Raw genomic sequence first — 27739 nt, forward strand, 5'->3', positions numbered from 1 at the left:
GCATTCAAAGACTCTGAGTGAAGAGTAAACAAAAAAATTCATTGCATCCTTTGCAACTTCTCTGTAAGCCCAAAATGAATTTAAAATAAAAATTCAAATTAAAAAAAAAAGTGGGGGGACCCAAGGTACAAACTTGGTTTGTTTGATACAAATGCCTGAGTGTTCCTTGGGAGTGCAGGGTTGGAGTACCAGCTCCCAGGAATGCAGAGATGACCTCTGGTCAGTCACAGGCCCTCTCATACTTACAGCCACTGCCTTTTTAACGTAGGTAGCATGAGTATTAATACCGATGAGCTGTGAGAATCCTTTGAAACGTGCACAACATCACACACATGCCAGGGGAGCTGTGGTGGCGATGCTTTCTATTACAGAAAACATGCCTTCCCTCATTTTTAAAAAAATGTATTTATTTTCCTTTGAATCCCTCATTTTTAAAAAAATGTTAACCCATTTTATTTTGGCTGCATGGGCTCTTTGTTGCGGCACGCGGGCTTCTCTGGTTGTGATGATGGGATGGGTTCAGTAGTTGCGCGTAGGCTTACCTGCCTCATGGCATGTGGGCTCTTAGTCCCATGACCAGGGATCGAACCCATGTCCCCAGCATTGAAAGGCAGATTCGCAACCCCTGGACCACCAGGGAAGCCCTCCCTCCCTCACGTTCACTTTGGGAGGATTTGTATTTTCACAAATGAGATTTGCTTGAAGCTATGAGTGCCCGTGGGAAGGCAGAACAGGACACTGGCTTCCAATCCTGGCTTTACAATTTAGTGGCATCTGACCTTGAGCATGCAACTTTTCTGTGCCTCAGTTTCTTCATCTGTTAAATGGGGATAGTGAGATTGTATCTCATAGCATTATTATAAAACGTGTGTGCGCACATGCTCAGTTGCCTTGTTGCATCCAACTCCTTGCGATCCTATGTATGGTAGCCCTCCAGGCTCCTCTGTCCATGGGATTTTCCAGGCAAGAATACTGGAGTGGGTTGCCATTTCCTTTTCCAGGAAATCTTCCCAACCCAGGGATCGAACCTGCTTTTCTTATGTCTCCTGCATTGGCATGCGAGTTCTTTGTCACAAGTGCCACCTGGGAAGCAGCAATATATTTTTCCAAATCTCTCCCTCAGAGCTATAAGGAACATCTAGTGGGTTATGGTAACCTCCTCCAGGGGCTCTTCCTGACTCAGGCATCAAATCTGCACCTCCTACATTGCAGGCAGATTCTTTACCCACTGACCTACCTGGGAAGCCCAAACTCAGTCGTGTGCGATTCTTTGTGACCCCATGGACTGCAGCACTCCATGCTTCCCTGTCCTTTACTATCTCCCGGAGCTTGCTCAAACTCATGTCCATTCAGTCAGTGATGCCGTCAAACCATCTCATCCTCTGTCACCCCCTTCTCCTCCTGTTCTCAATCTTGGTCAGCATCAGAGTCTTTATCAATGAGTCAGTTCTTTGCATCAGGTGGCCAAAGTATTGGAGCTTCAGCTTCAGCATCAGTCCTTCCAATGAATATTCAGGGTTGGTTTTCTTTAGGATTGATTGGTTTGACCTCCTTGCTTCTGACAGAGTGTGGTTCACTGGAGAAGGGAATGACAAACTGCTTCAGTATCCTTGCCTCAGGAACCCTATGAACAGTATGAAAAGGCAAAAAATGAAATATTGCTCAGCCTTAAAAAGGAAGGAGATTCTGACGCATGCTACAAGGAGCAAGAATCCTAAGGAAATCATGCTAAGTGAAATAAGCCAGTCACAGAAAGACTTATTCTATATAATATCATCTATATGATGTATCTAAAGTAGTCAGATTCATGGAGACAGAAAGTAAAGTGGTGATACCTGGGGGCTGGGAGTAGGGAGGGATGGGGAATTGTTTAATGTCTATAAAGTTTCAGTTTAACAAGATAAAAACATTCTTGGGATCTGTTGAACAATCATTTGAATATGCTTAACATGACTAAGTACTGCATTTTGGACACTTCTGTTGACCATGATGGCTACTCCATTTCTTCTAAGGGATTCCTGCCCACAGTAGTAGATATAATGGTCACCTGAGTTAAATTCACCCATTCCAGTCCATTGTAGTTCTCTGATTCCCAGAATGTCGACGTTCACTCTTGCCATCTCCTGTTTGACCACTTCCAATTTGCCTTGATTAATGAACCTAACATTCCAGGTTCCTATGCAATATTGCTCTTTACAGCATCAGACCTTGCTTCTATCACCAGTCACATTCACAACTGGGTATTGTTTTTGCTTTGGCTCCATCCCTTCATTCTTTCTGGAGTTATTTCTCCACTGATCTCCAGTAGCGTATTGGGCACTTACCGACCTGGGGAGTTCCTCTTTCAGTATCCTATCATTTTGCCTTTTCATACTGTTCATGGGGTTCTCAAGGAAAGAATACTGAAGTGGTTTGCCATTCCCTTCTCCAGTGGACTACATTCTGTCAGGAGATACAACCAGTCCATTCTAAAGGAGATCAGTCCTGGATGTTCATTGGAGAGACTGATGCTAAAGCTGAAACTCCAATACTTTGGCCACCTCATGCGAAGAGTTGACTCATTGGAAAAGACCCTGATGCTGGGAGGGATTGAGGGCAGGAGGAGAAGGGTATGACAGAGGATGAGATGGCTGGATGGCATCACCAACTCGATGGACATGAGTTTGAGTAAACTCTGGGAGTTGGTGATGGACAGGGAGGCCTGGCGTGCTGTGATTCATGGGGTCACAAAGACTTGGACACAACTGAGTGACTGAACTGAACTGGCCACCAGGGGTCGCTATGCTCCCATTTCATTTCACAGCCCTCTCCGCCCTTTCTACTCAGTGGAGCTAGCTGACGGTTTCTAGCGGATGGTGCGGGGGAATGCCCTAGGATCCTGGAGAAAGTTAGAGCACCTCTATCCTCCCCGCCTTCGCCAGATGCACCAGCCCTGCAGAAGCCCCAGGGCTGCACGACACCCCCCATCACATGCCGGCCCACAGCCGACTCAGCTCCGCGGTTTCTCTGGGTCTCTTCCCTCTTTGCTGGAGACACCGTCGGTCCTGAATAGGGTGCATCCACCTTGCCTGGCTGCCCGCCGGTCTTCAGATTGCCCAGGGGCTGGAGAAGACCGAAAGGTGCAAGGACTCACCTGCCACCAGGTTACCCACAGATAAGGGGACACGGCAATGCAAATGGGTCAGAGACCTCCTATCCCAGGTGCAGAGACTTCGCGGTCAAGCAGCCCTGGGGTTTGCCCACTCACCTGCTCACTATGTATGTCATAACCTCCTGGGGGCCTGAGTCTCCTCATTTGTAAAATCTATGTTAATACCCAGGAGGATGGGAAGAAGTTTAACAAAAATTCCTGAGGCTTAGAAAAGCACTCAACCGATGGGCTAATGACCATTCCATGCCCCGTGTCTGATGCTGGCCTGATCTCCCATCGCCGGCTGGTTTTCTACTGTGCAGCACCCACTCTCGACTTTGCACTTATTACTTAAGGATCCTTTCCTGAAGAAACCCGCACCATGATCCTCTGGACCAGACAGGGTCAGTGAGTTAACCAGGCAGGATTCACTGGGTTGCAATGAATAGAAACCCAGTGAAACTACCTCAAGGAAATGGAAGTGTCTCGTGGAATCCAAGAAAAAATGAAAATCAAACAGCAAAGTGCTGAGAAGGGCAGACCTAGGATCTGGGCTCTTTGGGGACCCTGGACCATCCCTTCCCCAAAGCCTGCTTTACTCCTCTCCTCCACATAGGACATGTGCCCCCATGCCCTCCCACCAGGCTACGGACTCTGCTGCCAACCTAGAGCATGCCAGGCACACTCCCACCTCAGGGCCTTTGCACCCTCTTTGCCCTCTGCCTAGGACATCCTCCTGTAGCTCTCTCCTATGGTTCACTACCTCCCTGCTTCTAGTCTTGGCTCAGATGTCACCCCAATGGCACCTCCCTTGTCCAACTGTTTGAAAATTGCAGCCCATCTCCCACCACCAGCATGCTTCAGCCTCTCCCCTGCTTTCTTGCTTTTTTCCTTTAATTTAAGTTCACACACAAAAAAAGAGAGGGGTAATTATAATCCTTCATTTATAGCCCACTCTCATCAGCATTTATTTTTTTTATTTTAATTATTTATTTGGCTGCACCAGGTCTTACTTGGCATGTGGGATCTAGTTCCCTGACCATGGATTGAACCCCAGGTCCCCTGAATTGGGAGCACAGAGTCTTTTAACTGCTGGGCCACGAGGGAAGTCCCAGTGTTTAATTACTAAATTTAATGATGTAAAACCCCAAATCCAAACAAAAGCTACAGTCTTGACGATAACCTACATCTAACCAGATGGTTCCCCCCGACCATAATCCCCTCACCATAGTCTTCATCCTGAATCCTTTAGTTATTCTTCCCTTGTTTCCTTCTTATGGTTTATTATTGCATATGTGTGTATTTATTTTTAGTTGCTTTCAACTTGATAGAAAGGATTTCGCATTTATGTAACAGGACATTTCTTGTGGGATATTCGATCTCAGATATTCATCCACATTGTGATGTATTATGACTGTAGTTCCTATGTTTTGACTGCCAAGTAGTACTTTGCAGTGGGAATTTATTCATCTGCTCTCCCATAGCTGGGCACGTGGGTGTGTCCCAGTTTTGGCCGCTGTGGACAGCGCCCCTGTGAATATCCTTCCATGTAATTCCTGGTGTAGACAGGCAAGCATTTCTCCACGGTTTATACTTTGGTGTAGAATTGGTGGGTCATAGGATACGGACGTGCTCGACTTTGGAAGAGAAAGCCAAGTAAACTCCACACTGTGAACTGGCTGCACTGAGTCACATGCCCACCAGACGTGTTGAGAAGGCTTGCTTTTTCTCTACAGTTCTTGCACTTTCTGCCATACCATGAGTTTCACTTATGTCTTTGTTTAGCATCTGTCTCTGCCCTCCACCCCACTAGGTCAGCACCAGGAGGGCAGAGATTTTTTTAACTCTTTGGTTCACTATTACATTCCCAGTGCCTGGATCAGTGTGTAGCACATAGTAGATGCTCAATAAACATCTGGTTGGATGAACAAGTCGATGGCCCCAAATGAGAGCTGAGAGCTCCTATGATGTATTATCAGCCCAATTACGTGGGGATAGGCTGATTTCACCCTCCCTCTCTCACTCCAATCCAGGAAAGGACCACCGGCCAAGAACTACTGATGCCGGGACCCCCAGACCAATTAAGTCAGAGTTCCTGAGGGTGGCGCTTGGGACATTGTTTTTAAGCACCTCACCGCCATCCCTGGAGATTCTCCCTTGCGAACAGAGTGAGACCCAGAGCTCAAAGGGAAGCCATTCATCTCACCCAGAGATGTCCAGGCCCCAGGCAAGTCCCACTGGACCTGAATTTCTGGGGGAGACTCAGGAATCTGCAACCTCATGATCTGGACATGTGGCCATCAGAGCAGGCCCCACCCAGGCCGCGGTGCCTGTGGATGCTCCTCGCCCACCAGGGCCAGCTGTGAGGTTATGGTTCTGGCATTTTTCTAATTCCACCTCCAGGTCTCAGCAGGTAGTGATGGCCTTTTACCACTTGCCACCCTCCTCTCATCCTGCAGGCCCGAGGTAGTCTCCTGTTTCCAGTAGAATGCTCTGAGTTCCAGGGGCCCTCTTTCATTCCCCAAGACATCCAAAGAGCCTTTCTTGCTCTGTTTCTTGTTTCCCACTTAAACTTTTCCCCCTACTGCTGAGGGAATGGTCACAGCTGGTCCACGGACCAGGATGCAGGGAGCCGGACAGAAGAATTCAGAACTCGGCTCCTCGGGGTGGAGGGCAGGGCTGACATCTGCCTCCCAGGACTCATGCCCCAATTGTACATGACCTTGGTATGGTCTTCAGGGTCACCCATCTTGTTCTACGTCCCACAGAACAATTCCCACACCTTCACTTCCTGCTCCAGGGGATTTAGCCTAGCACTGGGCACCCAGTAGTAGCTCAATAAAGTCTGGTTACTTTCAGGCTTTTTCATACACAACTTGAATTGCATTAAATTCCCTTCAGGGACTTCCCTGGTGGTCCTGTAGTTAAGAATCCACTTGGCAATCAATATAGGGGTGCTAAGTCACTTCAGTTGTGTTAAACTCTTTGTGACCCTATGGACTGTAGCCCGCCAGGCTCATCTGTCCATGGGATTCTCCAGGAAAGAATACTGGAGTGGGTTGCCATACCCTCCTTCACGGGGTCTTCCCGACCCAGGGATTGAACCCATGTCTCTTACATCTCCTGCATTGGCAGGCAGAGTCTTCACCACTAGAGTGATGAGTTCAATCCCTGATCCAGGAATATCCTGGATGCCACCGGGCAACTAAGCCTGTGCACCACAACCACTGAACCCCCCCTCTGGAGCGGGCAACTACCGAAGCCCAAGCACCCTAGAGCTCCCATGAGAGAAGCCACCACCACGAGAAGCCTGAGCACCACAACGAACAGTAACCCCCACTTGCCGCAACTAGAGAAAGCCCGTGCACAGCAATGAAGACCCAACACAGCAAGGAAGATCCAAAAAGAAGTAAATAAATAAAAATTAAAAAAAAAAAACCTCCCTTCAGTAACTTCCATGGCTCTCAGGATAGAAACCCCAAACCCATGCTAGGCCCTGCATGGGGACCTTGCCCATGGCTCACCCCTGATCCATTCTCAATGGTCACTCCAGCTTCCTCTCTCTGCTGCTTTAACACATCAAACTCTTTCCCACCTCTGGGCCTTTGCACATTCCTGCTCCTCCCACTGGCTTATCCACATTACCACTGTGGATCCTTTGGGGAGTAGCTGAAATGTCACCTCCGCTGAGAAGCCCTCCCTGGTTCCCTAGGCCTTGTTGGACCCGTTAGAGGCCCTCATGATATCCTGAACTTTTTCATAGCTCCTGCAAAGTTTTGTAATCATACTTAAAGTGATTCTTTGATTCACGGCTCACACTGCCACTAGACTCTGAGAAATATAAGAGCCAGAACCATGTCGTTTGGGTTACCTCCTGGGTCTCCCTGCACAGCCTAGTGCCTGGCTTAAGGACTGGGCTCAGTATATTTTGGACACATAAATGAGTGGATAGATGGATGGAGGGATGGTAGGTAGAGAAAGGGAGGGTACTTATCCAGCTGAACACATAAATGAGTAGATGAATGGATAGATAGATGGATAGGTGGATATGAGAACAAAAATAAAGTCATTTCTTTCTGCCATCTTTCCACGCTGCTATAATAGTGCACAAGAACGTCCTTAAAACACTGATAATGCTGAGAAGAAAGACAAACTCCAAGTTCATTTAGGCCATGCTCCGAAGTCATCATCTGGCTTTTAATTGTTGTTTGTTGTAGTGGAAGACTTTCCTTGAAAGGTTTACATGATTTCTATTGTGATGATGAAGCATGGCTACATCGGCGAACTGGAAATCATTGATGATCACAGAGCAAGAACTTCATTGCGAAACTCACACACAGGTTAAATAAATGTGATTAGCCTTGAACTTGACGTATCACTCAAAGATCTAGAAAAGTGACAGAATCATCTTCTTTCATCTCATTGCACCAATGACCTCAGCTAGTATCATGGCTGCAAGGAAGCGGGACGGAAACACACAGAAGAGAAAATCCTGGGATTTTCTATGAGGGTTGTCATTCCTACACACAATACATTTTTAAAAGAGTTTTCGTGATGGACTGCATTTGTTCTATTGGCTCCTCCACTGGTGTCTGAGCCATCTCTCCAGTGGATTGTGAGCTCCATGAAGGTCAAATTCTTTTCCCCTCTTTGCAATTTCTTTCTCCCAGGATGGTGGGGGAGCTGGGCTCTGTACTTCCAGCTGCTCCACAGCCCAGTTGAGAGGGCCTCCGTGAGGGCCATGCTGCCCTCAGCTGGATGCTGAACAAACACCACGGCAGCACTGGTGGTATAGGAGGTGCAAAACCATTTTGGATTCAAACCCCAGCTCTGCCACTCACTCCCTGGGGGAACTTGGACAAGCTGCTTTGAGCTCCAGGAGATGTTTTTTTTTTCCATCTGTAAAATGAAGACAATATTACCTACCTTGTAAGACAATCGTGAAGAGGAGTGAGCATTACATAAGCGCCTTGGCACATAATAGACACTCAATAAACAACTATGCTTATGTAATAAACACCAGCCATGCCACACGAGGGTGAATAAGACGCAGTCCCTTGTGTCAAGGATGTCTCACTCTAGCAGGGACAGATTCCACTAAAGTGGCTTGTTGTGATAAAGGGTGTCCTGTCGAGGTATATCGGAGAAGGCAATGGCACCCCACTCCAGTACTTTTGCCTGGAAAATCTCATGGACGGAGGAGCCTGGTAGGCTGCAGTCCATGGGGTCACTAAGAGTCGGACACGACTGAGCGACTTCACTTTCACTTTTCACTTTCATGCATTGGAGAAGGAAATGGCAACCTACTCCAGTGTTCTTGCCTGGAGAATCCCAGGGACAGGGGAGCCTGGTGGGCTGCCGTCTATGGGGTTGCACAGAGTCGGACACGACTGAAGAGACTTTGCAGCAGTCAAGGTATATGCAATGTAACGCAGAAGATGGGATGAGTTCAAGGAAGGCTTCTCGGAGGAGGTGACCTTTAGTCAGACATTAAATAGCATTGTACAGTCTGGAGTCTTGAGTTCTTCTTTCCAACTTGCTGCTAAATTTCCAGGTGACTTTGAACCAGCTTCTTCTCCACTCTGAGGTCCCCAGACCCCCTCCTGTAACCTAAGGTTGTTCAGCATCAGCTCCAAATCTTTTGGGTCACAGCCTCCCTTGAGAAGAATCTGCAGAAAGCCAGAGCCCTTCTAGAAAAAAGAATTGCACAGACATGTAAGTCAGTAATGGGAGGACAGGAGAGCCATCAGTGGACCCTAGGCTAAAACTCCAGAGTTCAGCCATCCCGTTGGCACGGTAGCATCTCAGAGCTGGCCCTGCCCTCAAACACAGCCTCTGTCTTTAGTCTGTGGAGGCACAAGCAAACAGAATCAGGATCCAATCTGGAAAAGCCCCTCAAGCACTGGACAGCAGGAGACAGGAGGGCCCTGGGGAACTGGCGGGGGTGGGGGGTAGGTCACTCTGGCTGGCTGGGGAGCCAGAGTTCCGTTCTGGGAAAGCTCCCCTGAGCCGTCTGCCCTTGACCTTGCCTAGTTTATCACCATCTGCCCTGGAGAGGAAGAGGAGCGTGGGCTGCTCTGGGCAGGCTCCCAAACAGGCTGCTGACCCCCGTCTGCCACCCAGGCTAGAGTTCCCGGACGCATCCTTCATCTTTCCTAATCTAAACACCCGCAGGCCCCAAGTGGTCCATCCCTGCCCCCCTCCCCCCACCACGCAGATGATGTGTTCTCAGTTGCTTCCAGCTTGCTGGACAAGGGCGAGCTGGCCCTCCCATTAACACTTGAGGTGCTGCCACCACCTGCCTCCCTGTCCATCCAGCCTGCCCTTGCCTAGCATTTACTGAGCACCTGTTGTTGGCAGGCATCCTTGAATGAGACGACAGAGGGCCCACCCTTACCTTCCTTCGAGGCCTCTGCCTCCTGGCCTAGGTCCCCCCACTCTCCTGAAGGCAAGATGTTCTTGCTACCCCCATTTACCTGGAGCAGGTTAGTTGTCTTGGGGGAAGCTGGCTCTGGGCTGGCTAATTGGGTACTGGGAGGAGAATCAGCTCTGAGTGGTGTCTGAGCATTGCTCTAAGCTGCTGTGTGATCCTGGGCTTATTTCTTACCCTCTTTGTGCCTCAGTGGGCCCATATGTACACTTCAGATTTCATGATTCCCTCTGCCAGCCCCTCCTCACTCCCCTCCCCCAGAAGAGTGCAAGGAGAAAAGAAGCCTACCCTAGAACGCTTTAAGATCTTTCTTTAAACAACCCCTGGATCCTAATCCATTCGTTCGAGCATTTATTGAGCATCTATTGTGTACCAGGCCCTGGACCAGGCAACTGGAACGTAAAAATGATTCAGATTCAAGCAGGTGACCAAATGGACACCCCATTCCATGGCCTGAATCCTGCTGGGGTCAGGAGGCCCCGTGGGGTCCCAGGTGGGCCTAGCCCAGGATACGGGGCGCCCGGGGACTCGCGTGTCAGCGCCGGCGGTGCTTAGGGCCGCGATCTGTCTCCTCCCCTTCCTCCTTCTCCGCCCCCTCCCCCTTCCCTCCCCTGAGCGCGGCGACGGCCGCCTCCCACCCGCGGGATCCCGGCGTCCGGCCGCCGGCTCACGCGTCCGTCGGTCGGCTGGGTAGTCTGTCCGCGCGGGGAGAGCCCAGAGCCCCGCCGCGCGGCCTGGGAGGGAAAGGGCGCGGAGGCGGGACCGCGGCTCCCTCCCACTCCGGGGGGAGCCCAGGAGGCGGCGGTGCTGAAGCCTGAGCCGGAGAAGGAGGCAGAACCGGGGAGAGGCGGTGAGAGCGCGGGGTGCCCAGGGACCCCACCCCCGGCTCCTTCGGGAGGCCCGCGCGCGCTTTGGGGAGGTCTGGCCTGGGGACGGAGGGTTGTTACCCGCAAGGCGGGAGGCATAGGCGATCCAGCTCCTGGCTTCGCCTGCGCGGTGACGCGACCCCTGAGGGGCCCTGGGCCGCGCCTGCAGCGCCGCGCATCCTGGCACCTCCCGGCGCATCCCGCATCCCTCGGCCAGGAGCGGGCCCCGAGGGAGGGGAGCGCTCAGGTTGCTGAGGAGGGGGCGCCGCAGGCGAGGGGTCTTGGAAAATCGCGCCCCCAGCCCCAGACCTCCCTTGAGGCCTGCCCCAAGGGAGCGCGACCGGGCGACCCCCTTTAGCCCCCCTCGCTGCCCGCTCCCCCCCATCGGTTCCCCATTGTTCTCAGCCCATCGCTCTCCCGGGGAAGGGGGGAGGGGGTGCCGCGCTCTGGTCTTAAAGGGCCCTCTCCCTCCCCTTCTTGTCTCCTGGCAGGTGGCGAGCGCGAGTGGGGTGGGGCGTGCCCACGGGCCCCCGCCCCCCTCGTCCCCCAGCCCAGCTCGGGAGCCGCAGCCCGGATCAGGGGGCTGGGAGTAGCCGCCGCACCCCTCCCCCGTGCGTTCTTCGAGCCACCCAGGCCTTCCAGGACGGCGTGGACCTGGGGTGGGGGGACACCCGGGACAGGGACGCCCCCTTAAGCGGGAGCCGTCGGGGGGCGGGGGTGGCCGACCTGAGACAAGGCCAGCAGCCCCCCTGGAGCCAGGCGCAGGGTCTTCGAGCGCAGAGGGCCGGCCGGGGCGCTGCAGAGAAGGCCGGCTGGGGCCGGGCCTCCTCCGGGGGTGACAGGCCCTGCCGCGGCCAGAAGAAACGGGGGACCAGCAGGAAAGAGCCCGGACCTAGAGTAGAGGCAGCTGCCTCACCCCCTCGTCTGAGCCTGGAGGGAACCCGGGGATTGAGAGCACCTTTCCCCTTCCTAAGAAAGACACTTGCCAGAACACACCTAACCTGAGACAGCTCTGAGGGGAAGGTATCTTGGAGCCTGGAACATTCCCCCCCAGCCCCCAACACTCCTTTAACTGAGGCCTGCGGGCCTGAGAGGGGCCGGGAGGACACAAAGGAGGCCGGACAGTCCTTGCTGCCCTCCCTGGGGCGAGAGGAAGCTCCCCTCCACCCCCGCCAGCTCCCAGGCCCAGGAGAAGCTGCGTGGGGAAGAAGGGGGTCCTGGCCCCTCGGGCGGCAGCGGCCATGTCACGGCCAGGCCAGGGAGTGATGATGCCAGTGAACGGGCTGGGCTTCCCACCTCAGAACGTGGCCCGGGTGGTGGTGTGGGAGTGGCTGAATGAACACAGCCGCTGGCGGCCCTACACGGCCACCGTGTGCCACCACATCGAGAACGTGCTCAAGGAGGATGCCCGGGGCTCTGTGGTCCTGGGACAAGTGGACGCCCAGCTGGTGCCCTACATCATCGACCTTCAGTCCATGCACCAGTTTCGCCAGGACACAGGTGAGTGGGCTCGCGCCCCTCCCCTCCCCACCGCCACCACCAGCACCATCATGGCGGGATGCTGAAATACCCCAGCATCCCTGAGGAGGGAAGCGGAATTGTGGAAGGCCCACCTGCTGCTCCAACCCCCTCCCCCTAAACAGGTCAGTCTAGCCTAGTCCAGTTGAAGAACTGGGTTCCAATCCAGCCTCTTATGTAGGGCTGCAGATGAGCTATATCGCTTCTGTGAGCCTCAGGTTCCCCCTCTGCAAAATGGATGGGTCAGTGTCTCTAACAGCTGTGTGAGGATTAAATAAAACTGCTCACTGAGCCCGGAGCCTAGAAGATCATTAGTGTTCGATCATCAGAATGAAAGGGCTTTCCCTGCACTTCCTCAGTTGATATTTTTTCAACCACTACAGCCAGTCTTCCTATCATGTTCATGGTAGTCCTGGTAGCTGTCCCATTTTACAGATGAAGAAACTGAGTCTCCCAGAAGCTGAGCGATTTAAACTCAGAGCTGAGATCTAAGCCCAGACAAGGGGCTTCCAGAGCTGAAGCTCTTAACCAGAATCTCATTTCGGCTCTGAGAGCTGGTGTTGTTGGAGTGATGTAGTAGTGTTGCAATGATGGGGGCAGTTGAGGGGGATTGGTGGTGCTGATGGTAGAAGGGCGGTAATGATGGAGGAAGTAGTGTTGATGGCAATGTCAGTGGTCATATTGATTGTGGAATTGGTGGTGGTGGTGATGGTTGTGTGGGTGGTGGTCTTGGGAGCAGCGTGATGGGGTGGTCATGGTGGAGAGAATGAGGCTGATGGCAGTCTTGGTGTCATGTGATAGGTGATGATGATGATAAAAACGAGGATGTGATTAAAAACAGCATTTCTGTTCGCCATCACTGTGGAGACCTGCCTGAGTCATTGTTGCCTGGTGGTCTGTATGAAAAGCTTTGTGGGCAGTGAGGAATGGCAAGGTCCTGCCTCTTAGAAGCTGCCAAGAATCCTTGACATGATCACCCCCAGGAATCTGCTGATGGAGGTTTGAAGGAGTTACAATGACTCCCTAGATGATAGAACTGCATGTAACAGCCTTGGGGATAATAGAACACGTTCCATCTCTCTAGAGCTATACTGTCCAATATGGTAGCCACTAAGCCCTGTGGCTATTGAAATTTACATTAATTAAAATTAAATCAAATTTAAAATTTAGTTCCTCACTCCCACTAGCCACATCCACTTGCTCAGTGGCCACAGGTGTCTCGTGGTGACTATACTAGACAGCATAAGTCCAGAACACTACCACCATCGAAGAGAGTTCTAGTGGCTAGCTCCACTCTCGAACATCGCTTGGTGCCTACTGGGTGGTCCCCACGTGTGGAAGCAGGTGAATTCTTGACAAATGGTTTGTTGTGACTTTTCCGTATATCTGTGTCCCCAAACTCTGGGAATTGGCAGCAGTCACTGGTGGTACCATTTGTTCATTCGTGCCGTCATCGACTTACCAATCTGTGTGTCAGACCCCCGTGCTGAGCGCTAGAATACTGTAAGGAGCAAGACCGCCAGGGTCAGGGAAATCCAATGGTTAGGACTCCAAGCTTTCACTGCCATGTCCTGGATTCAATTCCTGAAAGTTGCGTGGCACAACCAAAAAGAAAGACAGCCGGGGTCCTTAGTAGAGGTCTATTTGTGGAGGATCTATGCAGGAGATCCCTGTGTAGTCAGCAAGCAACACATTAACCACACAAATAATCAGTTGCAGGTCTCAGAACATGGAATAACCTTGGTCGAGTAGCGGTCACAGAAGGCTCATCTGAGGAAGTCAGGTTTGACTAGAAACCTAAAGAATGTTTGAGGGAGACAGCTTCCTAACAGAGGGAACAGCTAGTGCAAAGGCCCTGTGGCAGGAAGGAGCAGAGTACGTTCAAACCCATTGCGTTTGGAGTGCAGTGGATGAAGGGAGGTGGCGTGAGATAAGGTTGGACTGGGGGAGAATGAACACATGTGTACATATGGCTAAGTCTCTTTGCTGAAACCATCACAGTGTTGTTAATTGGCTATATCCCAATACAAAATAAAAACCCTTTAAAAAAAAAAAAAGATGAATTTCAAGCAGGAGCTGGACATAAAGCTGTGAAAGGGGCTCTGGATTTTATCCTGAGGGTAGAAGAAGTCACCATCAAGCTCTTGGGCCGATCCTTCCAGAGAGGCAGAGTCCCTGATGAAGAATTGCTGGGCATCCCCTGCCCCATTCTCTCTGGCTTATTCCGGAACCACCTCTGGTGGAGGGCAGGGATCTGACAAAGCATTCTATAGGTTCAGAGCTAGTGCTGGGCGTGGAGAGAGTTTTCCAGGGCCTGACAGGTGGTCCTCAGAAGCAGGAATTGCCCCATTCGAGGCTGCCAAGTTGGCCAGTTTGTCTGTGATTCCCACATTGATCCGTGATCCCCTGTTCTAGGCTCCTTTTCTCTTCCCACACCCTCACTTGGGCTCCCAACTCCCCAAACTCCCTCCATTCCCCCTTTCAGGGGGCCCCTTACTCTCAATGGCATTCCTTTTATGGGTCAGCCTTGCTGGATCCCCTAGAAGTTCAGCGTCAGTCATGTTCCCACTGCCCCCTCCAGGAGCTGCTCACTCCACACCTGCTCCCTGTTGGCCGGAAAAGAGAAAAAAAAAAAAAACCACTCAACCCTCCACAGGCTCCTGGGAGCCTGCCAAGACCCCCCAGGGAGGGAGGAAAGCCTGGAAACCTCTGGGGCCAGCAGGAGACCTAGGAAGCCTGGATGACTGCTAGAGGGAGGGGCAAGATGTCTCCCACCAGGAGTGTTATAATGTGCTTGCCCACTTCTCCCAGGAGCAATACAAAACCAAGGGAGGACATCTGGTCCTCACCCTCCATGACTCAGGGAAGAGCCTCGAGTGGCCGTTGTCACCTCCCCAGACCTCAGTTTCCACATCCATGAGATGCGCAAGAGTATCACTTTGCCAGCATGGTTGTTAAGTTGGTGGAGAGAATCACATACCTTATTTTATCCCACAGACCTTAACTAACTGATTACCCACCATGTATCCAGCCTGTATTGAACACTACAGATGCCTGAGAGATGAGTAGGAGATCCTAAATCTTGAAGATTGTGGCACACACACACACAAAACAATATAAAGTTGTAAAACTCAAAGCTCGCATGTATATATTGAAATGAATACAGCCTCTCTTTAGATTTTTCTCTTTTTAATATCTATTTTTATTAATTTACTTGGCTGCTCTGGGTCTTAGTTGTGGCACACGGCATCTTTGATCTTCGTTGTTGAATCATTTGGGGTCTTTTCCTTATGGCATGTGGGATCTAGTTCCCTGACCAGGGATCGAGCCCGGGTCCTCTGCATTGGGAACGCAGAGACTTAGCTGCTAAACCACCAGGGACGTCCCCTAGATTTTCTAATTGTAAGATTCTTGACAAGTTCATTGCAGCAGAACTTTACGTTTTTGTGGGAGGTAGCAGCATGCCCCAGTGACCCTGACATTGGCACCACAGACTCTGATAAGGTCAGATAGAAATAGGTTAGCCTCTGTGGATTCTACAGTCTCCGTCGAAACTGTTGCTGTAGCCAGACTCTGCTGCTGTAGTTTGAAAGCAGCCAGACAGTATGCAAATGAATGAATGGGTCTGTGTCTTAATAAAACTAGTTGCAGCCACTGAAATTTGAATTGCATATCATTTTCACGGGTCATGACATATTCTTCTCCTTTCTCTCCCACCTCCGACCCCCATCCACCAACCATTTGAAAATTTAAGAACTGCTCAGCTCATAAGCTGTGCAAAAGCAGGCAGCCAGTGGATTGGACCAGTGGGCTGCAGTTCACCTACTCCCAATATATTCTTAGCCTGCCCACGGAGTAGGACAGTGCAGATGCCATGGCACTCTCAGTGTGGCCTGTATGAAATACTTGCCTCCTGGTGCGTGCTGAGGTGTACGTGTGTGTGCATACACACAGTGCTGCCCCACCTGTACATCATTGACACCCAAATGCCCTGTCTATAACCCTGTCGTGCTGCCAGCGGAAAGCAAGCCCAGGTGTCAGGCTTGGACCACAGGGGAAGGGCCAGCCCTGGTCCCATGGGGGCTGCTGTTTGTTCAGCCTGTGGCCCGTCACCTCTCCCCTGCTGGGCTGTTTTCATCACTTGCCACGGGGGGTGAGTTTCCCTTTGAAGCCCCGAAGGTCTGGAACCCACGTGGCAGGGATGCCATGACCCTGGTGTTCCTTTCACAGGCACATCTGCTGCGATGTGGGTGATAATGGGCCAGCGTGGTACTGGTCCACCATAGCTTTCCCAGTTTTCCTTTGTCTTGAGCCGACCAAACCAGGATTTCACAAATGGGAAAACCAAGGCGAGGGGTTGGCCCAGGTGGGCAGAGCCGCTGGTGGTGGAGCTGGGTCCAGGAGCCAGAGGGGTTCTTGGAGGAAGGTGTTGGCTCCCACCAGCAGTGGGAGAAAGATGTGGGAACCGCCTCCTGTCCCCCGTGAGGTCACCTGCTGAGAGCCACTTCCCCGCTGCTGTGGAGGCAGGCAGCTGCCACTGAGGGCTTCATCTAGACCCTGGATCCTCCTCTTGGCCCCCGCTTGGGACAGAGATCTGAGCTAACCACTCCCCAGGCCATTTCCAGATTTCTCTCTGAGCTCACGTGGCTGGGAGTAGGGGCAGGGAGAGCGATGAATAGAGTGACACCTATTCTCTACTCCCTCTACTGCTGGGGGCACCCCTGGCTGCCTTCTGCCCATTCTGTAGATGGGACAGCTGAGGCTGGGGGATGCCAGCCTGGGGACCATCCACAACTGCTGTCCCCACAGCTCAGAGCACGTCTGTGCCTGGCACTCCCAAGCTGTCAGGCTGGAGTGACAGGTGGTGCCTGTTTTCAGCATCTCCCAAGCCAACACCAATCCCTTCTCTGGGTAGCCGGCGCTCCACTCAGCCCTGGAGCCCTGATGGAACATCCTATCTGAAGCCACACTGAGGCTGTCAGAGATCGGGTAGGGCCACCCAGAGAGAGGAGCAGCCGTCACCAGGGAAAGCACCACCAGAATTTAGACCCCTAGGCAAGTCGTTGTATCCTCCAAGACAGAGAGGCCCAGAGAAGGTGCATGACTTGCCCAACGTCACACAGTCAATCACTCCTCTGGAACTGGGTTTCTCACACAGGTTTCAAGGATGGAGACTAAGGGTACGTTCAACAAGCCTGCCAAGAGAGTCACCTCCCCGCCTCCCTTGAGCGCTCTGCTGGGGCTTGTTGCCAGATTCTGTACCAAAGTAGGAACAGCCTTGTGCAACCCCAGAGGCCTCCAGGCCCAGCTCCCTGATTACACAACCCCTTGGGACCTTCTCCCAGACAACCCGGAGGGCCCCCAGGGGGCTGGGCCTGACACCAGGGGCAGGAAGGATGATATGTGTTTGGACTGGGAGGGGGTCTGTCCCCTGGTGGCTGCAGCTCCAGCTGAGTCATACAAGGGTGTCTCCCACCACCACCTGTGGCATTGCCTGCATCTCCACCCTGACAGATCCATCCTTTTGCCTCCGGCTGCTTGTCTGGCTCCTGGAGTCTCCTCTGGTACCATACATTCATCATCACTTTTATTTGATAATCACTGGTGCCTACTCAGTACCAGGCCCTGGATCAATTCCCTGGAACTCAGAAAGATGGACAAGACCCCTGCCAAATGGGTTTCAGAGTCTAGTTAAGGCAAAGGCAAGTACATATCATGGGAATAGCAGCCAAACTCTCAGATTCAGGTATAGATCTGGATTCCAGCTTGGCCCTTTGCTGGCTGTGTGACCACGGGCTAGCCCCTTAACCTATCTGAGCCTCAGATTCCTATTCTGCAAAGTGGGAATAAGAATAGTCCCTACCTGAGAGGGTTATCGTGAGGACTGAATGAGATAATGTAGGTAAAATCACAGAGAATATTACTTTGCACATAGTACTCATGTTCAAGTAGGAAAAAGATTCAAATACCTCATAGGAGAGGTACAAGTTTCCTGACCAGATGATATGGACAGTGTGTGCCAGGGGCCTCTGAGCAGGAGGACTTCCTGCAGGAGTTCTCCAAGAGTCTGTATGGTTTGAGGAACACTTCTGGCTGGAGGCAACCCAGGCAGGCCTGAGTGGAAGAGGGAGGCAGTGATAGAAGCCGGGGAGAGGTAGGGAGGGGAAGGGAGGCCTCTTGAGTCTCACAGGCATGACTGGGCCTCCAGCTGTCACCCTTTAGCAGCCAGGCCCCAGGGGACCCAGAGCCACACTGCAAGACCAGCCTCATTAATCATGGGCCCTCAGAGGCCAGAGGTGAAGCCGGCTGGGCAGGGGCTGACGCAGGCCCTTCCCAACAGTCTGTCTGGGCTCCCTCCTCCCAGCCAGCAGGCATCAGCCCACTTTATACATAGCCAAGGTGAGGCTCAGAGGGTGGAGAGCCACCTGCCCAAGCTAGGAAGACATGAATCAGAGATTCAGATCCCAGTGGCCTGCAGCGCCCGCCCTGCATCAGGCCTGATTGCCCCAGCACCTTGGACAGCGCCACCCGTGGCTGGACCATTCCTGTGGGGAGTGGGGGTGAGAGATGCTGGGTCACGTCCTCCTGGTAGCATCTTCTCTCTCCTTTCATGTACCCTACCCCTGCTGCTCCCCTCTCTGTCCTTTCCTGCTCTTTCCCAACCTCCCCGCACCCCGCATCCTCATCAGTCCAAGGGAGCTGTAGAGTCTGACCTAGAGATGAGGAGGTGGTGGAAGCTGTGATGGGGAAGTGTGGGGGCTGGAATAGGAGAGGTGATAGGGAAGGTGATGAGAGCCATGGGGCGGGGAGGGGACAGGGAGGTGATGGGGCTATGACTGGAGCTATTAATGGTAGGGTGGGGTGAGGTGGGGAGGGTGTGATAAAGGGGACTGTGATGGGGAGGGTCATAGCCGCAGTCATGGCGGGACAGCAATAGGAGTGCTGTGCAGACTGTGATGGAGGGTGGTGAAGAAGGTGATAAGGAGTGAAGGGGGAGGCATAAGGGTTCTAAAGACGGGGTGATGGAAGACGTGATGGGAGGGTAATGAAGAGGGGCCAGGATGGGGAGGTGATGACTGGTCACACAGGAGCTGCCCATTCAGGCTGCGGGCAGGGGGATCCTTAGCTTCCTCCCCAGGGTATGGAGGGTGCCTGGGGCCCTCCGAGGCACCCCGCCCCCATATCTGTGTCTCCCTGGGCCTCCCTCTCACTCCTACAACACACCCAGCGGTAGCCACTCCAGGACAACCTCCAGGCCCCAAGACAGTCATCACCCCCCAAACCCTGGCAATGAACCCGCTCAGGCTCCCAGTCAATCCCAGCTACCTTTGACTGATACCAGCTGAGGGCATGGGGCCCCCAATCTGGAAGTGGCTGCCTCGGGAGCCTTGTTGGTGAGGTCCAGGCTCTAAATTCCCTTCTTTGCAGCTCTCTGGTAATTGTGGGGATGGGGTAAGGATGGGAAGGGGCGCTGACTTGTGACTTTGAGTAAACCACACTATCTGCATGAGTCTCGGTTTCCTCCTCTGTAATATGGGCCCAACAACAGTCCCCATCTCATAAGATTCTGATCAGTATTAGTTTGTTCATTCAGCAGGAACTTAATGAACACCTACTATGGGCCAGACACTGTCCTCAGCACTAAGGAGGCAGCAGTGAGCAGGACACACACAAATCGCTGCCCTCAGAGCCCTTCTATTTTGGTAGGAGTGATGGGCCTGGTACAAGAGGCCAGACACTGAAGAGGTCTGGATGTGGGGGTGTCCTTGATTTGGGGGCCACAGGAGCAGCCAGGCTGGAGGCTGAGTCTCCCCCAGGTCCTGTGTAGCTGCCTCCAGGCTCTGCCACTCTAGCCAAGTGCCTCTCTCTGGGCTCCTCCCATTATCCCTCTGGAGTTGCTCCAGGCTGCTGCTTCCACCTGCCCGGACGGTAGTGGCAGGCGGGTGAAGGGCTATGGGAGGAAGTCTGGCACTGGGCCCTAGAGCTGAATGCCCTGAAATGCAGAACAAAGGAGGAGGCCATCAAAGGAGGCGGCGCTGGCGGCCAGGACAGTCCTGCCAGCAGCCTCAGGGTAGCCACCTCTTCTGCTGATGACAAGCTGAGCCCCACCACCACAGAGCCTTTGTCACCTCTCCCTCCGACTGACTGCAAGCAGAGCACAGCGGGGGAACGCGTAGGGTTCACCCGAAATGGCACCGATATGGAGCCCTCCCCAGGTTCCTCTCTTCTAGGGAACGAAGGTTCACTTATGCCAAGGTGTTAGTCACCTGGGACCGTGAAAACACGAGTCAAGGAGCCAGGGGTCTAGATCTACCTCTACATTGTAGGTGATTTGAACCAAGTCCCTTTCTCTTTGGGGGCCCAATTTCCCCATCTAGAAAAGAGGCTGAGAATTCGGATGCTTCCAGGGCTGGGGCAGCCATCAGAAGTGTGTGCGGTGGCTAGGAAGGCAAGGATGTTTAACTGTTGTTCTCTAGTGCCTGGTGCACAGTAGGTGCTCAATAAATACTTGAAAACATGAATAGGGTGACTGTGACTCAGCTTCTGCTAACTGTTGCCAAGAAAGCCAATCTTTGTCACTGCCTCTTTGGATATTTGGGGACATTTTTGAAATCCGGACTTGAGTGAGTCCACCTCATTTTTTTTTAAATGGTTATTTATTTGGCTGTGCTGGGTCTTGCTTGTGACATGTGGGACCTTTTAGCTGTGGCATTTGAACTCCCAGCCACGGCAAGTAGGATCCAGTTCCCTGATCAGGGATCAAACCCAGGCCCCTGCATTGGGAGAGTGGAGTCTTGGCCAATTTTTAAATGCCTGGTCATTATACTTAGAAGATGCAAATAGTGTGGTGACCAAACAAAGTCACAGTCACCCTCCACTTTGCAATCTCCAGGCTAGTCATCTGTAGTACTCAGGTGGGTTCACATGTGTGTATTTGGTCATTCATTCATTCATTTAGCTAGCATTTTCCAAGTGCCCACCTCCCTGTGCTCCTGTCTATGGAAGGATGCTAGGGTGGCTGAAAAATCACCCAACCTTTGAGAGGCTTCCAGGCTGAAGAGAACAGATGCCTCAACATTTAGAGCTTGTGCTCGGTGTTTTAATGGCAGTTCTGCAGGTACAAGGTGCTGTGTGAGTCCCAAGGAGGTAGTGATTCTCCCTGAGGGTGGCAGAGATTTTAAGAGGATGGTGGTGGAGCTGAACCCTGACAAGTGTGCAGGAACCCAGGAGAGAGGGACATGGGGTAGTTTGAGTAGAAGGACATTCCAGACAGAGGTAACAGCATGGGAAAATACACAGAGGCAGAGCCGTGTATGTTGCGTTTAGGGAAAAACTAGATATTTGGTGCTATTAGGGTGTGAGGCTGTGTAGACAGCTGGGCTTCGAAGATGAGCTGACACACTTAGACCAATTCATTCCGAAGGGCACTAGGGAGCTACTGATGGGTGTAGATCAGAGGAGTGATGTGGGCAGACTGGAGTTTATGAAAGACCCTCTGGCCGCCTTGGGGGACAGTATGCCTTACAGGGTGTGAAGGGTACCGACTGGGACCAGGACAGAGGCTGCTGCAGCCGGCTAGGCAAGCAGTCACAGTGGCCTGGACCAGGGTGGTGGCGCTGGAAGTGGGGAGAAGTTCAAATCTGGCTGGGTTGAATCCCAGCTAATAGCTTACGTGTGTTATGTGGGGTGAATCACTTCACCTCTCTGTTTGGATTTGTGCAAGGCAATGATAATAGTGGTACCTGTTCTGTAGAATGTTATGTGGATGAAGCAGTAACATGTAAAACACTTAGCACAGTACCTGGCACATAGTAGGTCTTTTGTGAGTGTCTACCATCAGGATGGGGAGGAAGATGTTCAATTTCACAGATGAGAAAGTAGAGGCTTGGAAGTGTCGGGGCAGTGGCCCAACAGCACTGAGCGCTCCAGGAGATAGAAGACTCTCTGCTCCTTCTCTTTCCTGCCCCCTCATTTCCCTCTCTCAGCTGCTGCTGCTATGCCAGGGGGTCCTGAACCCGAGTGTGTTGGAAGCCATGTGACCGGGAAGCCACACACACAGCTCATAAAGTGGGCACAGCCAGCTTGCAGCTGCCGGCAGACTCCGGAGGGAGGGGTTTTTGAAACCATTTTAAAGGTGGTAGCCTCTCCAAATGCCCCACAACCCTTTAGCCTCCTCCAGGCAGGGCTGGAGACCCCCTCCCTTCCCCTGCCACAGAGCTTAGGGAGACTGGGCCAGCTTCAAACGTGCAGAAACCGCTAATGGGCCGCGGCTCAGTTGACAAGTCCCCTGGGAGAGTTTGGAGGGAAACAGAACACGGCGGGATTATTGATCACAGGGCGGGAGGGGGAGTCGCCCGGGGTCCACAGACTGCAGTTCGAATCCCAGCCTGGCTGCCATTCCCAGGTGGACCTCCAAATCTTCCCAAGGAGCCTCAGTTTCCCCATCTGCCAAATGGGGCTAACTACAGTGCACAAAACCTCTCAGGCTCTTTCAAGGGCTGATCGGCACGCATCAGCTCTTAGCATAGTAGCTGGCGTTCAATAAAGCAGGATGGCTCTTGCTGTCGATGTCAGGGAGTTGGCCAGCCACTCAGATAATCAGTCGAGGCATCAGGGAGACGGCTGCTATTCCAGAAGGCCATATAACAGCTTGGGTCGGAACGTCAGCTGTGTCCCTTACTTGCTGTGTAAACCTCCATGCCTCAGTCTCCTCCCCTGGAACACAGGCCGGGAAGAGTAGGGCAGTGAAGGGGACAGCTGGAGTCCAGCAACCCGGGATGGGTTCCGATTGGATCATTTCCTTGCAGATGACCTCAGGGGTTCCTAACCCTCTCTGTACCTCTGTTTCCTCACCTCTAAAACAGGATGGTGAATTTCCTGGTGGTCCAGTGGTTAGGACTTGCGACTTTCATTAGCCCGGGTTCAATCCCTGATCAGGGAACTAAGATCCTGCAAGCCGTGGGGCGCAGCCAAAACAACATTTTTTTGTAAATAAATAAATTTAACTGGGATGGTAATATCCCTACCTCATAGGGCCACTGTGAGGATTAAATGAGTTATGAGCCTGGCCACAAAAGTGTGTTCTCTGAGCATGGCTGTTACTATGGTGTGACTTCTGGGTTGGTGGAGGAGTCAGTGAACTATCTCATCAGGCCCAGCATCCACTGGGTGTTGAACTCATGCTTAACCCGCTGCCCCCCACCCCCCCGCTCCATCACAGACCTCAGGCGGGAGTGGGACTCCCCCCCCCACCTGACAGGATGTCCCATGACTGCCTCCCACAGGGCCCCTCTTCCCGTCAGGGTCTGGGTGCCCCTAAACTGAGGTCACTTCCCTCCGGGAAGCCACCCCCAGAGGGAGGGGTTCATTGCTGGGCCTTGGGACTGGCCCAGCCCAGGGTAGAACCCTTTGGAGGCTAGAGAGGCAGACAGGAGGGCTCAGAACCTTCCCCTCAGCTCTCTACAGAGTCAGCTTTTTCTTAAAGCAAAAATCTGGGGGCTGAGACACCCACACACCCCACCTTCAGGCAGGGGGTTCAGATTGGGACCACATTCTCCAGGCAGAAACCTCTCACGATGGCGAAACAACTGAGCGCAAACTGAGGTAGTGAGTTCCCGTCGCTGGAGCCATCCTAAGCTGGACTATCCCTTGGCTGAGTTAAACCAGTCTTAGAACCAGTCTAACCTGGCTTTTCCTTTACTCCATGAATAAGGCATCATTCCCCAAGTCTCCCAAGATTTCACTTCTCTGGGATCTCAGTTGTGTTCTGTAAAACAGGAACAATTTTAGTTCTTCCCTGGAAGGAACCATATGGGGATAAAATGAGTTAGTGCAAGGAAGGTGTTGAACTCAGCCTCTGGCACACAGTGGGGCCTCAGTCAACATTAGCTTTATTGTTATGGCCGTAGCTGCTGGCTACCCCACAGCCTCCCCTCTCTGCTCCTCCCTGTCTCTTGGCTTGGCTCTCTGGTTCTCCCTGACTGTCCATGACTGCCTCTGTCTCTAGGCTTCAGGATCCTGTTCCTTTATGTCTCTTTGCCCCCGACTCTCCTTTATCTACCTTAGCACATCCCATTTTGATCTCGGCCCTCGGCGCATGTATGTCTCTCCCAGCCTCTCTCGCCCTCTCTCTTGCTTCCTCCGGTGTCTCCATCTCTCTTTGGTTGTCTCTGTCCCAGGCACGAACTGGTCACTGGCTGCAGTGACCGCAGCCGCCCCCACACCCCGTCTCCGGGGGCCCAGCTCCTACAATCCTCCAGCTGACATTTGGCCAAAGCCCCTTTCCTCTCAGTTCAGCTGGAACAAGATTGGAATTTTTCAACCAAACATTCCTGAGAAACGAAGGAGGGGGTGTGGGGGGACGGGGAACAAAAGCAGACACAGAAACCGGCCCAGAAATAGTACATGCTTGACACAGGTTCCTCACCGCCGTGGGGACACAGACCCTGGTGACTGGCACAGCTGGGTGCCCAGGAGGCTGGAGAAGGGGGAGTGGACCCAGCAGAGCTGCTGGGTGTTAGAAAGATCAGCAGTGCATCCAGCCCACTAGTCTGAGGCCCTTCCCATCTCCCAGGCTGAAGAACCTCCAGCCTCTCATCTTAGACCCATTGTTCTGGCCTAAAATCTAGGCCAAGGCCACTGGGGAGGAGAAAGAGTGTTTCCGCGGTTGCTCCCTTGCACATCTCAAGATCGTGGCCCAGGCAGGTCCCCAGGGAACCAGCTGGTGCCCCCTGCCCCTCGGCCTGGTCCAAGGCCAGTGGGAGCTGGGGAGGTAGATGGATGGGCAGGCAGCACTGGGCGCTGCGGGGTGCGAGGCCGGGCGGGATGAACGGCAGCTGCCCTAATTACTCCAGCTCGCCAGGTTCCGGTCTCGTTTGAAAAGGACTCCAGGGACGCAGCCTTTAATAACTACCAGTAAACAGGCAGGAAAATCGATACCTGGTAAATAGAGCCCTGGAGAGAGGGATGCCTGGGCTGGCTGGTCCTGACCTGGCTGGGAGAAGCTCCTGGAGTCCTCTGTTGCAGAGCTGGCCAACGCCGACCTTTGGAACCCTGTCCCCCGCCTTTCCCGGGACCCCGTGTGCACGTTGGCTCCTGCCCTCCATGTCTGCACTCCCTCTCCATCAAGACCAGCCCCTCCCCTTTCCCACTCCCTCTGAGCCCTGACCTGTGCCAAGTAGGTTGCTTGTTTCAGTTGCAGATGCGTCCTTTGACATGCCTTGTGCCTAGTGCTGGGAACAAAAATATAGATGTGACCAAATCCTTGTCCTCCTGAAAGTCATCAACCAGTGAGAGAGATTAAGAACAGAAACAAATAGCTTATTGACGGTGCAAGAATAGACACACAAGACAAAGCAGCATGTGCTAGCTGTAACAGCAGGATGGAAAAGCACTTCCTGGAGCAGGTGGGCGTGTAGAGGGTTTTGTTGGGTGAATAGGAGTTTACCAAGTGACTGAGGGGTGGGAAAGGGCGAATGTGGTAATGTAAACAATAATAACGGCATCTTAGCTAACATTCATGAAGTACTTACTGTAGCCAAGCTCTCTGCCAAGCACCTATGGTATGCATTATCTTATTTTGTCCCACAGTAATTCCTTGGGGGGGGGGTAGGTATTAATACCCCCATTTGACAGATGAGGACACTGAGGCTAAATGTGGAGCCAGAATTTGCACATGGCTTGTGAGACTTCTGAGTTGTTTCTCTCAACCACTTCACTCTGCATCTTCTGCCCCTGATCCTGCCCTACCCAGCTCAAGACCTGGCACACACAGGTGCTTAAATATGGCAAGTTTCCACCCATTCCTTTCCCTTCCCACCCAGGGGTTACACCTTCCAAGTAACACAGTGCCTTAACCCTTACCAAGGAGGCCCATCAGACCTGAAGATCATCTGTCATGAACCCTCATTTTATAGATGGGGAAACTGAGGCTCTGAGAGGGGAAGACCAGGCCTCAGGAGCAGAGCCAGAGCAGGATCCCAGATTTTCCCTCTAACTAATCCCCTCACAGGCCTGCCTATTGTCAAGGAAAAAAAAAATCAATTTTCGAACACTCAATTAAAATGATAAAGCAGATAGGAGAAAGAGGCTGCCCTGGAGGCCCAGGGGGGAAATTGTCATGTAATTGACTGGATGTTATAGGAGCCCGGGGACCCCATGCCCACCACACCCCTCTCATTTGCCTCGACTTCCCCAGCTCTCTGGGCACTTGGCAAGGGCCAGGGGTCATCCATAGCCCTTGGGATGCAAACAGAGGAGAGAGCAGAGAAGCCTTTTCAGCCCTGGGTAGGGACCCACTGAAGGTCGGGTATAGTCTGTACCAGAAGAGAGAAGCCTGAGAAAGGCAAGGGCAGGAAGGGGTCCTCAGGATGGACCATGATGGGCCCTCATCCATCTGGCTGCAGATTCCAGGACCAGGCACCCTGGCGTTGTGCCAGTTAACAGTAGAAACACCCTAAGGTAGGGAGGACCCACTGCATGCCAGCACTGCGCTAGGCAGGGAGTAAAGCAGGCAGGATCCCTGATCTCGGGGGTGAGACAGACAGTAAAGCAAGTCTGTAGATCAATGTATCATGCAGGTAGCACTGAGTGCCAGAAAGAGAAACTGAGAAAGGGAAAAGGATGGCAGTGGGCGGGCAATGGAAGGGTGGTCTTTCCAAAGAGGTGATGTTCGAACAGAGACCTGAAAGAAAGGAGGGAGGAAACTGTAAGAATGTGTGGAAGTGGTGAGGTCATATTCCAGGTGGAGAGGACAGTATGTGCAAAGGCCCTGAGGTTGGACATTGCTTCGGGTCATTAAGGAGCAGCAAGGGGACCAGGTAGTGAGTGAGGGGGCATTTTGTAGACCCGTGGGACCTTGTAGGAGCTTTATAGACCATGCAGTGCTTTGTAAATCATGGCCAGGACTTTGACTTTGACTCCAAGTAAGCAGGGAACCATGGGAGAGTTTTGAGCCAAAGGAGAATGTGATCTGACTTGAATGAGATGCCTCTGGCTGCACTGTAGGGAACAGACCCTACAGAAAGCAAGGACAGAGGTGGAGAACAGTCATGAGTCTACTGCCACGGTCCAGACAGGAGGGACATAGTGACTTAGACCAGACAGATTTGGTGTGCTGGGGAGAGGGGCAAGTGGTCAGGTGTGGGATGTATTTGAAGACAGAGATGACAGGATTTTACTAATAGGGTGGACATGGGGTGTGACATGAGAAGTCCGGGGTAGGTCCAAGAACTGGGGGTTTGGGGCTTGAGCAGCTGGAAAGATGGAGTTGCTTAACTGCAATGAGGAAGATTTCAGGAGGAACAGGTTTGGGGTTAGGGTTAGGAAGGAAGATCACAGCTGCGCTATGGCAGAGCTGAGTTTGAGAAACCTGTTGAACCTGTATGGGAAGCTGCTGAGGGAGCTGCTGGATACACAAGCCTGGCTTTCAGGAGAGAGGATATTGGAATCATCAGCGTACAGAAAGTATTTGTCTTCAAGGATTCTTTTAAGACCCTCATAAGGAAGGTCTGCTTGTGCCCATTTTAGAGATGAGAAAACTGAGGTTCAGAGTGATTGCATCACCTGACCACAGACACAGAGCTGGAAAGTTAGGCAGTTGGGATTTGAAGTGAGGTCTGTCTGCCTCCCAGCCCTGGTGCCCTTCTCAGACCCTGTGCTCCGTGGCTATTCTCACTGAATCCTCCCAACAGCCTGGTTTGAGAGGGGAGGGGTGGCTTATGGATTAGTATCACCTTTATTTTCGAGATGGGGCCACCAAGACGTAGTGAGACTGAAGGGACTTGCCTACAATTG

General features: G+C 52.6%; 1 protein-coding gene across 1 annotated transcript in view; it reads left to right on the forward strand.

Moving 5' to 3' along the window:
* The first annotated feature begins 10234 nt into the window (after nt 1-10234).
* DTX1 (deltex E3 ubiquitin ligase 1) overlaps nt 10235-27739 on the forward strand; it is a 38699-nt gene continuing 21194 nt past the window's right edge. The window contains exons 1-2 of the mRNA XM_055549939.1: nt 10235-10410; nt 10918-11926. Coding sequence (XP_055405914.1) covers nt 11668-11926 — 259 coding nt within the window. The 5' untranslated portion in view covers nt 10235-10410; nt 10918-11667. The remainder of the gene's footprint in view (nt 10411-10917; nt 11927-27739) is intronic.

Source organism: Bubalus kerabau, chromosome 16 (genome assembly GCF_029407905.1).
Source record: "Bubalus kerabau isolate K-KA32 ecotype Philippines breed swamp buffalo chromosome 16, PCC_UOA_SB_1v2, whole genome shotgun sequence".
Lineage (NCBI taxonomy): Eukaryota > Metazoa > Chordata > Mammalia > Artiodactyla > Bovidae > Bubalus > Bubalus kerabau.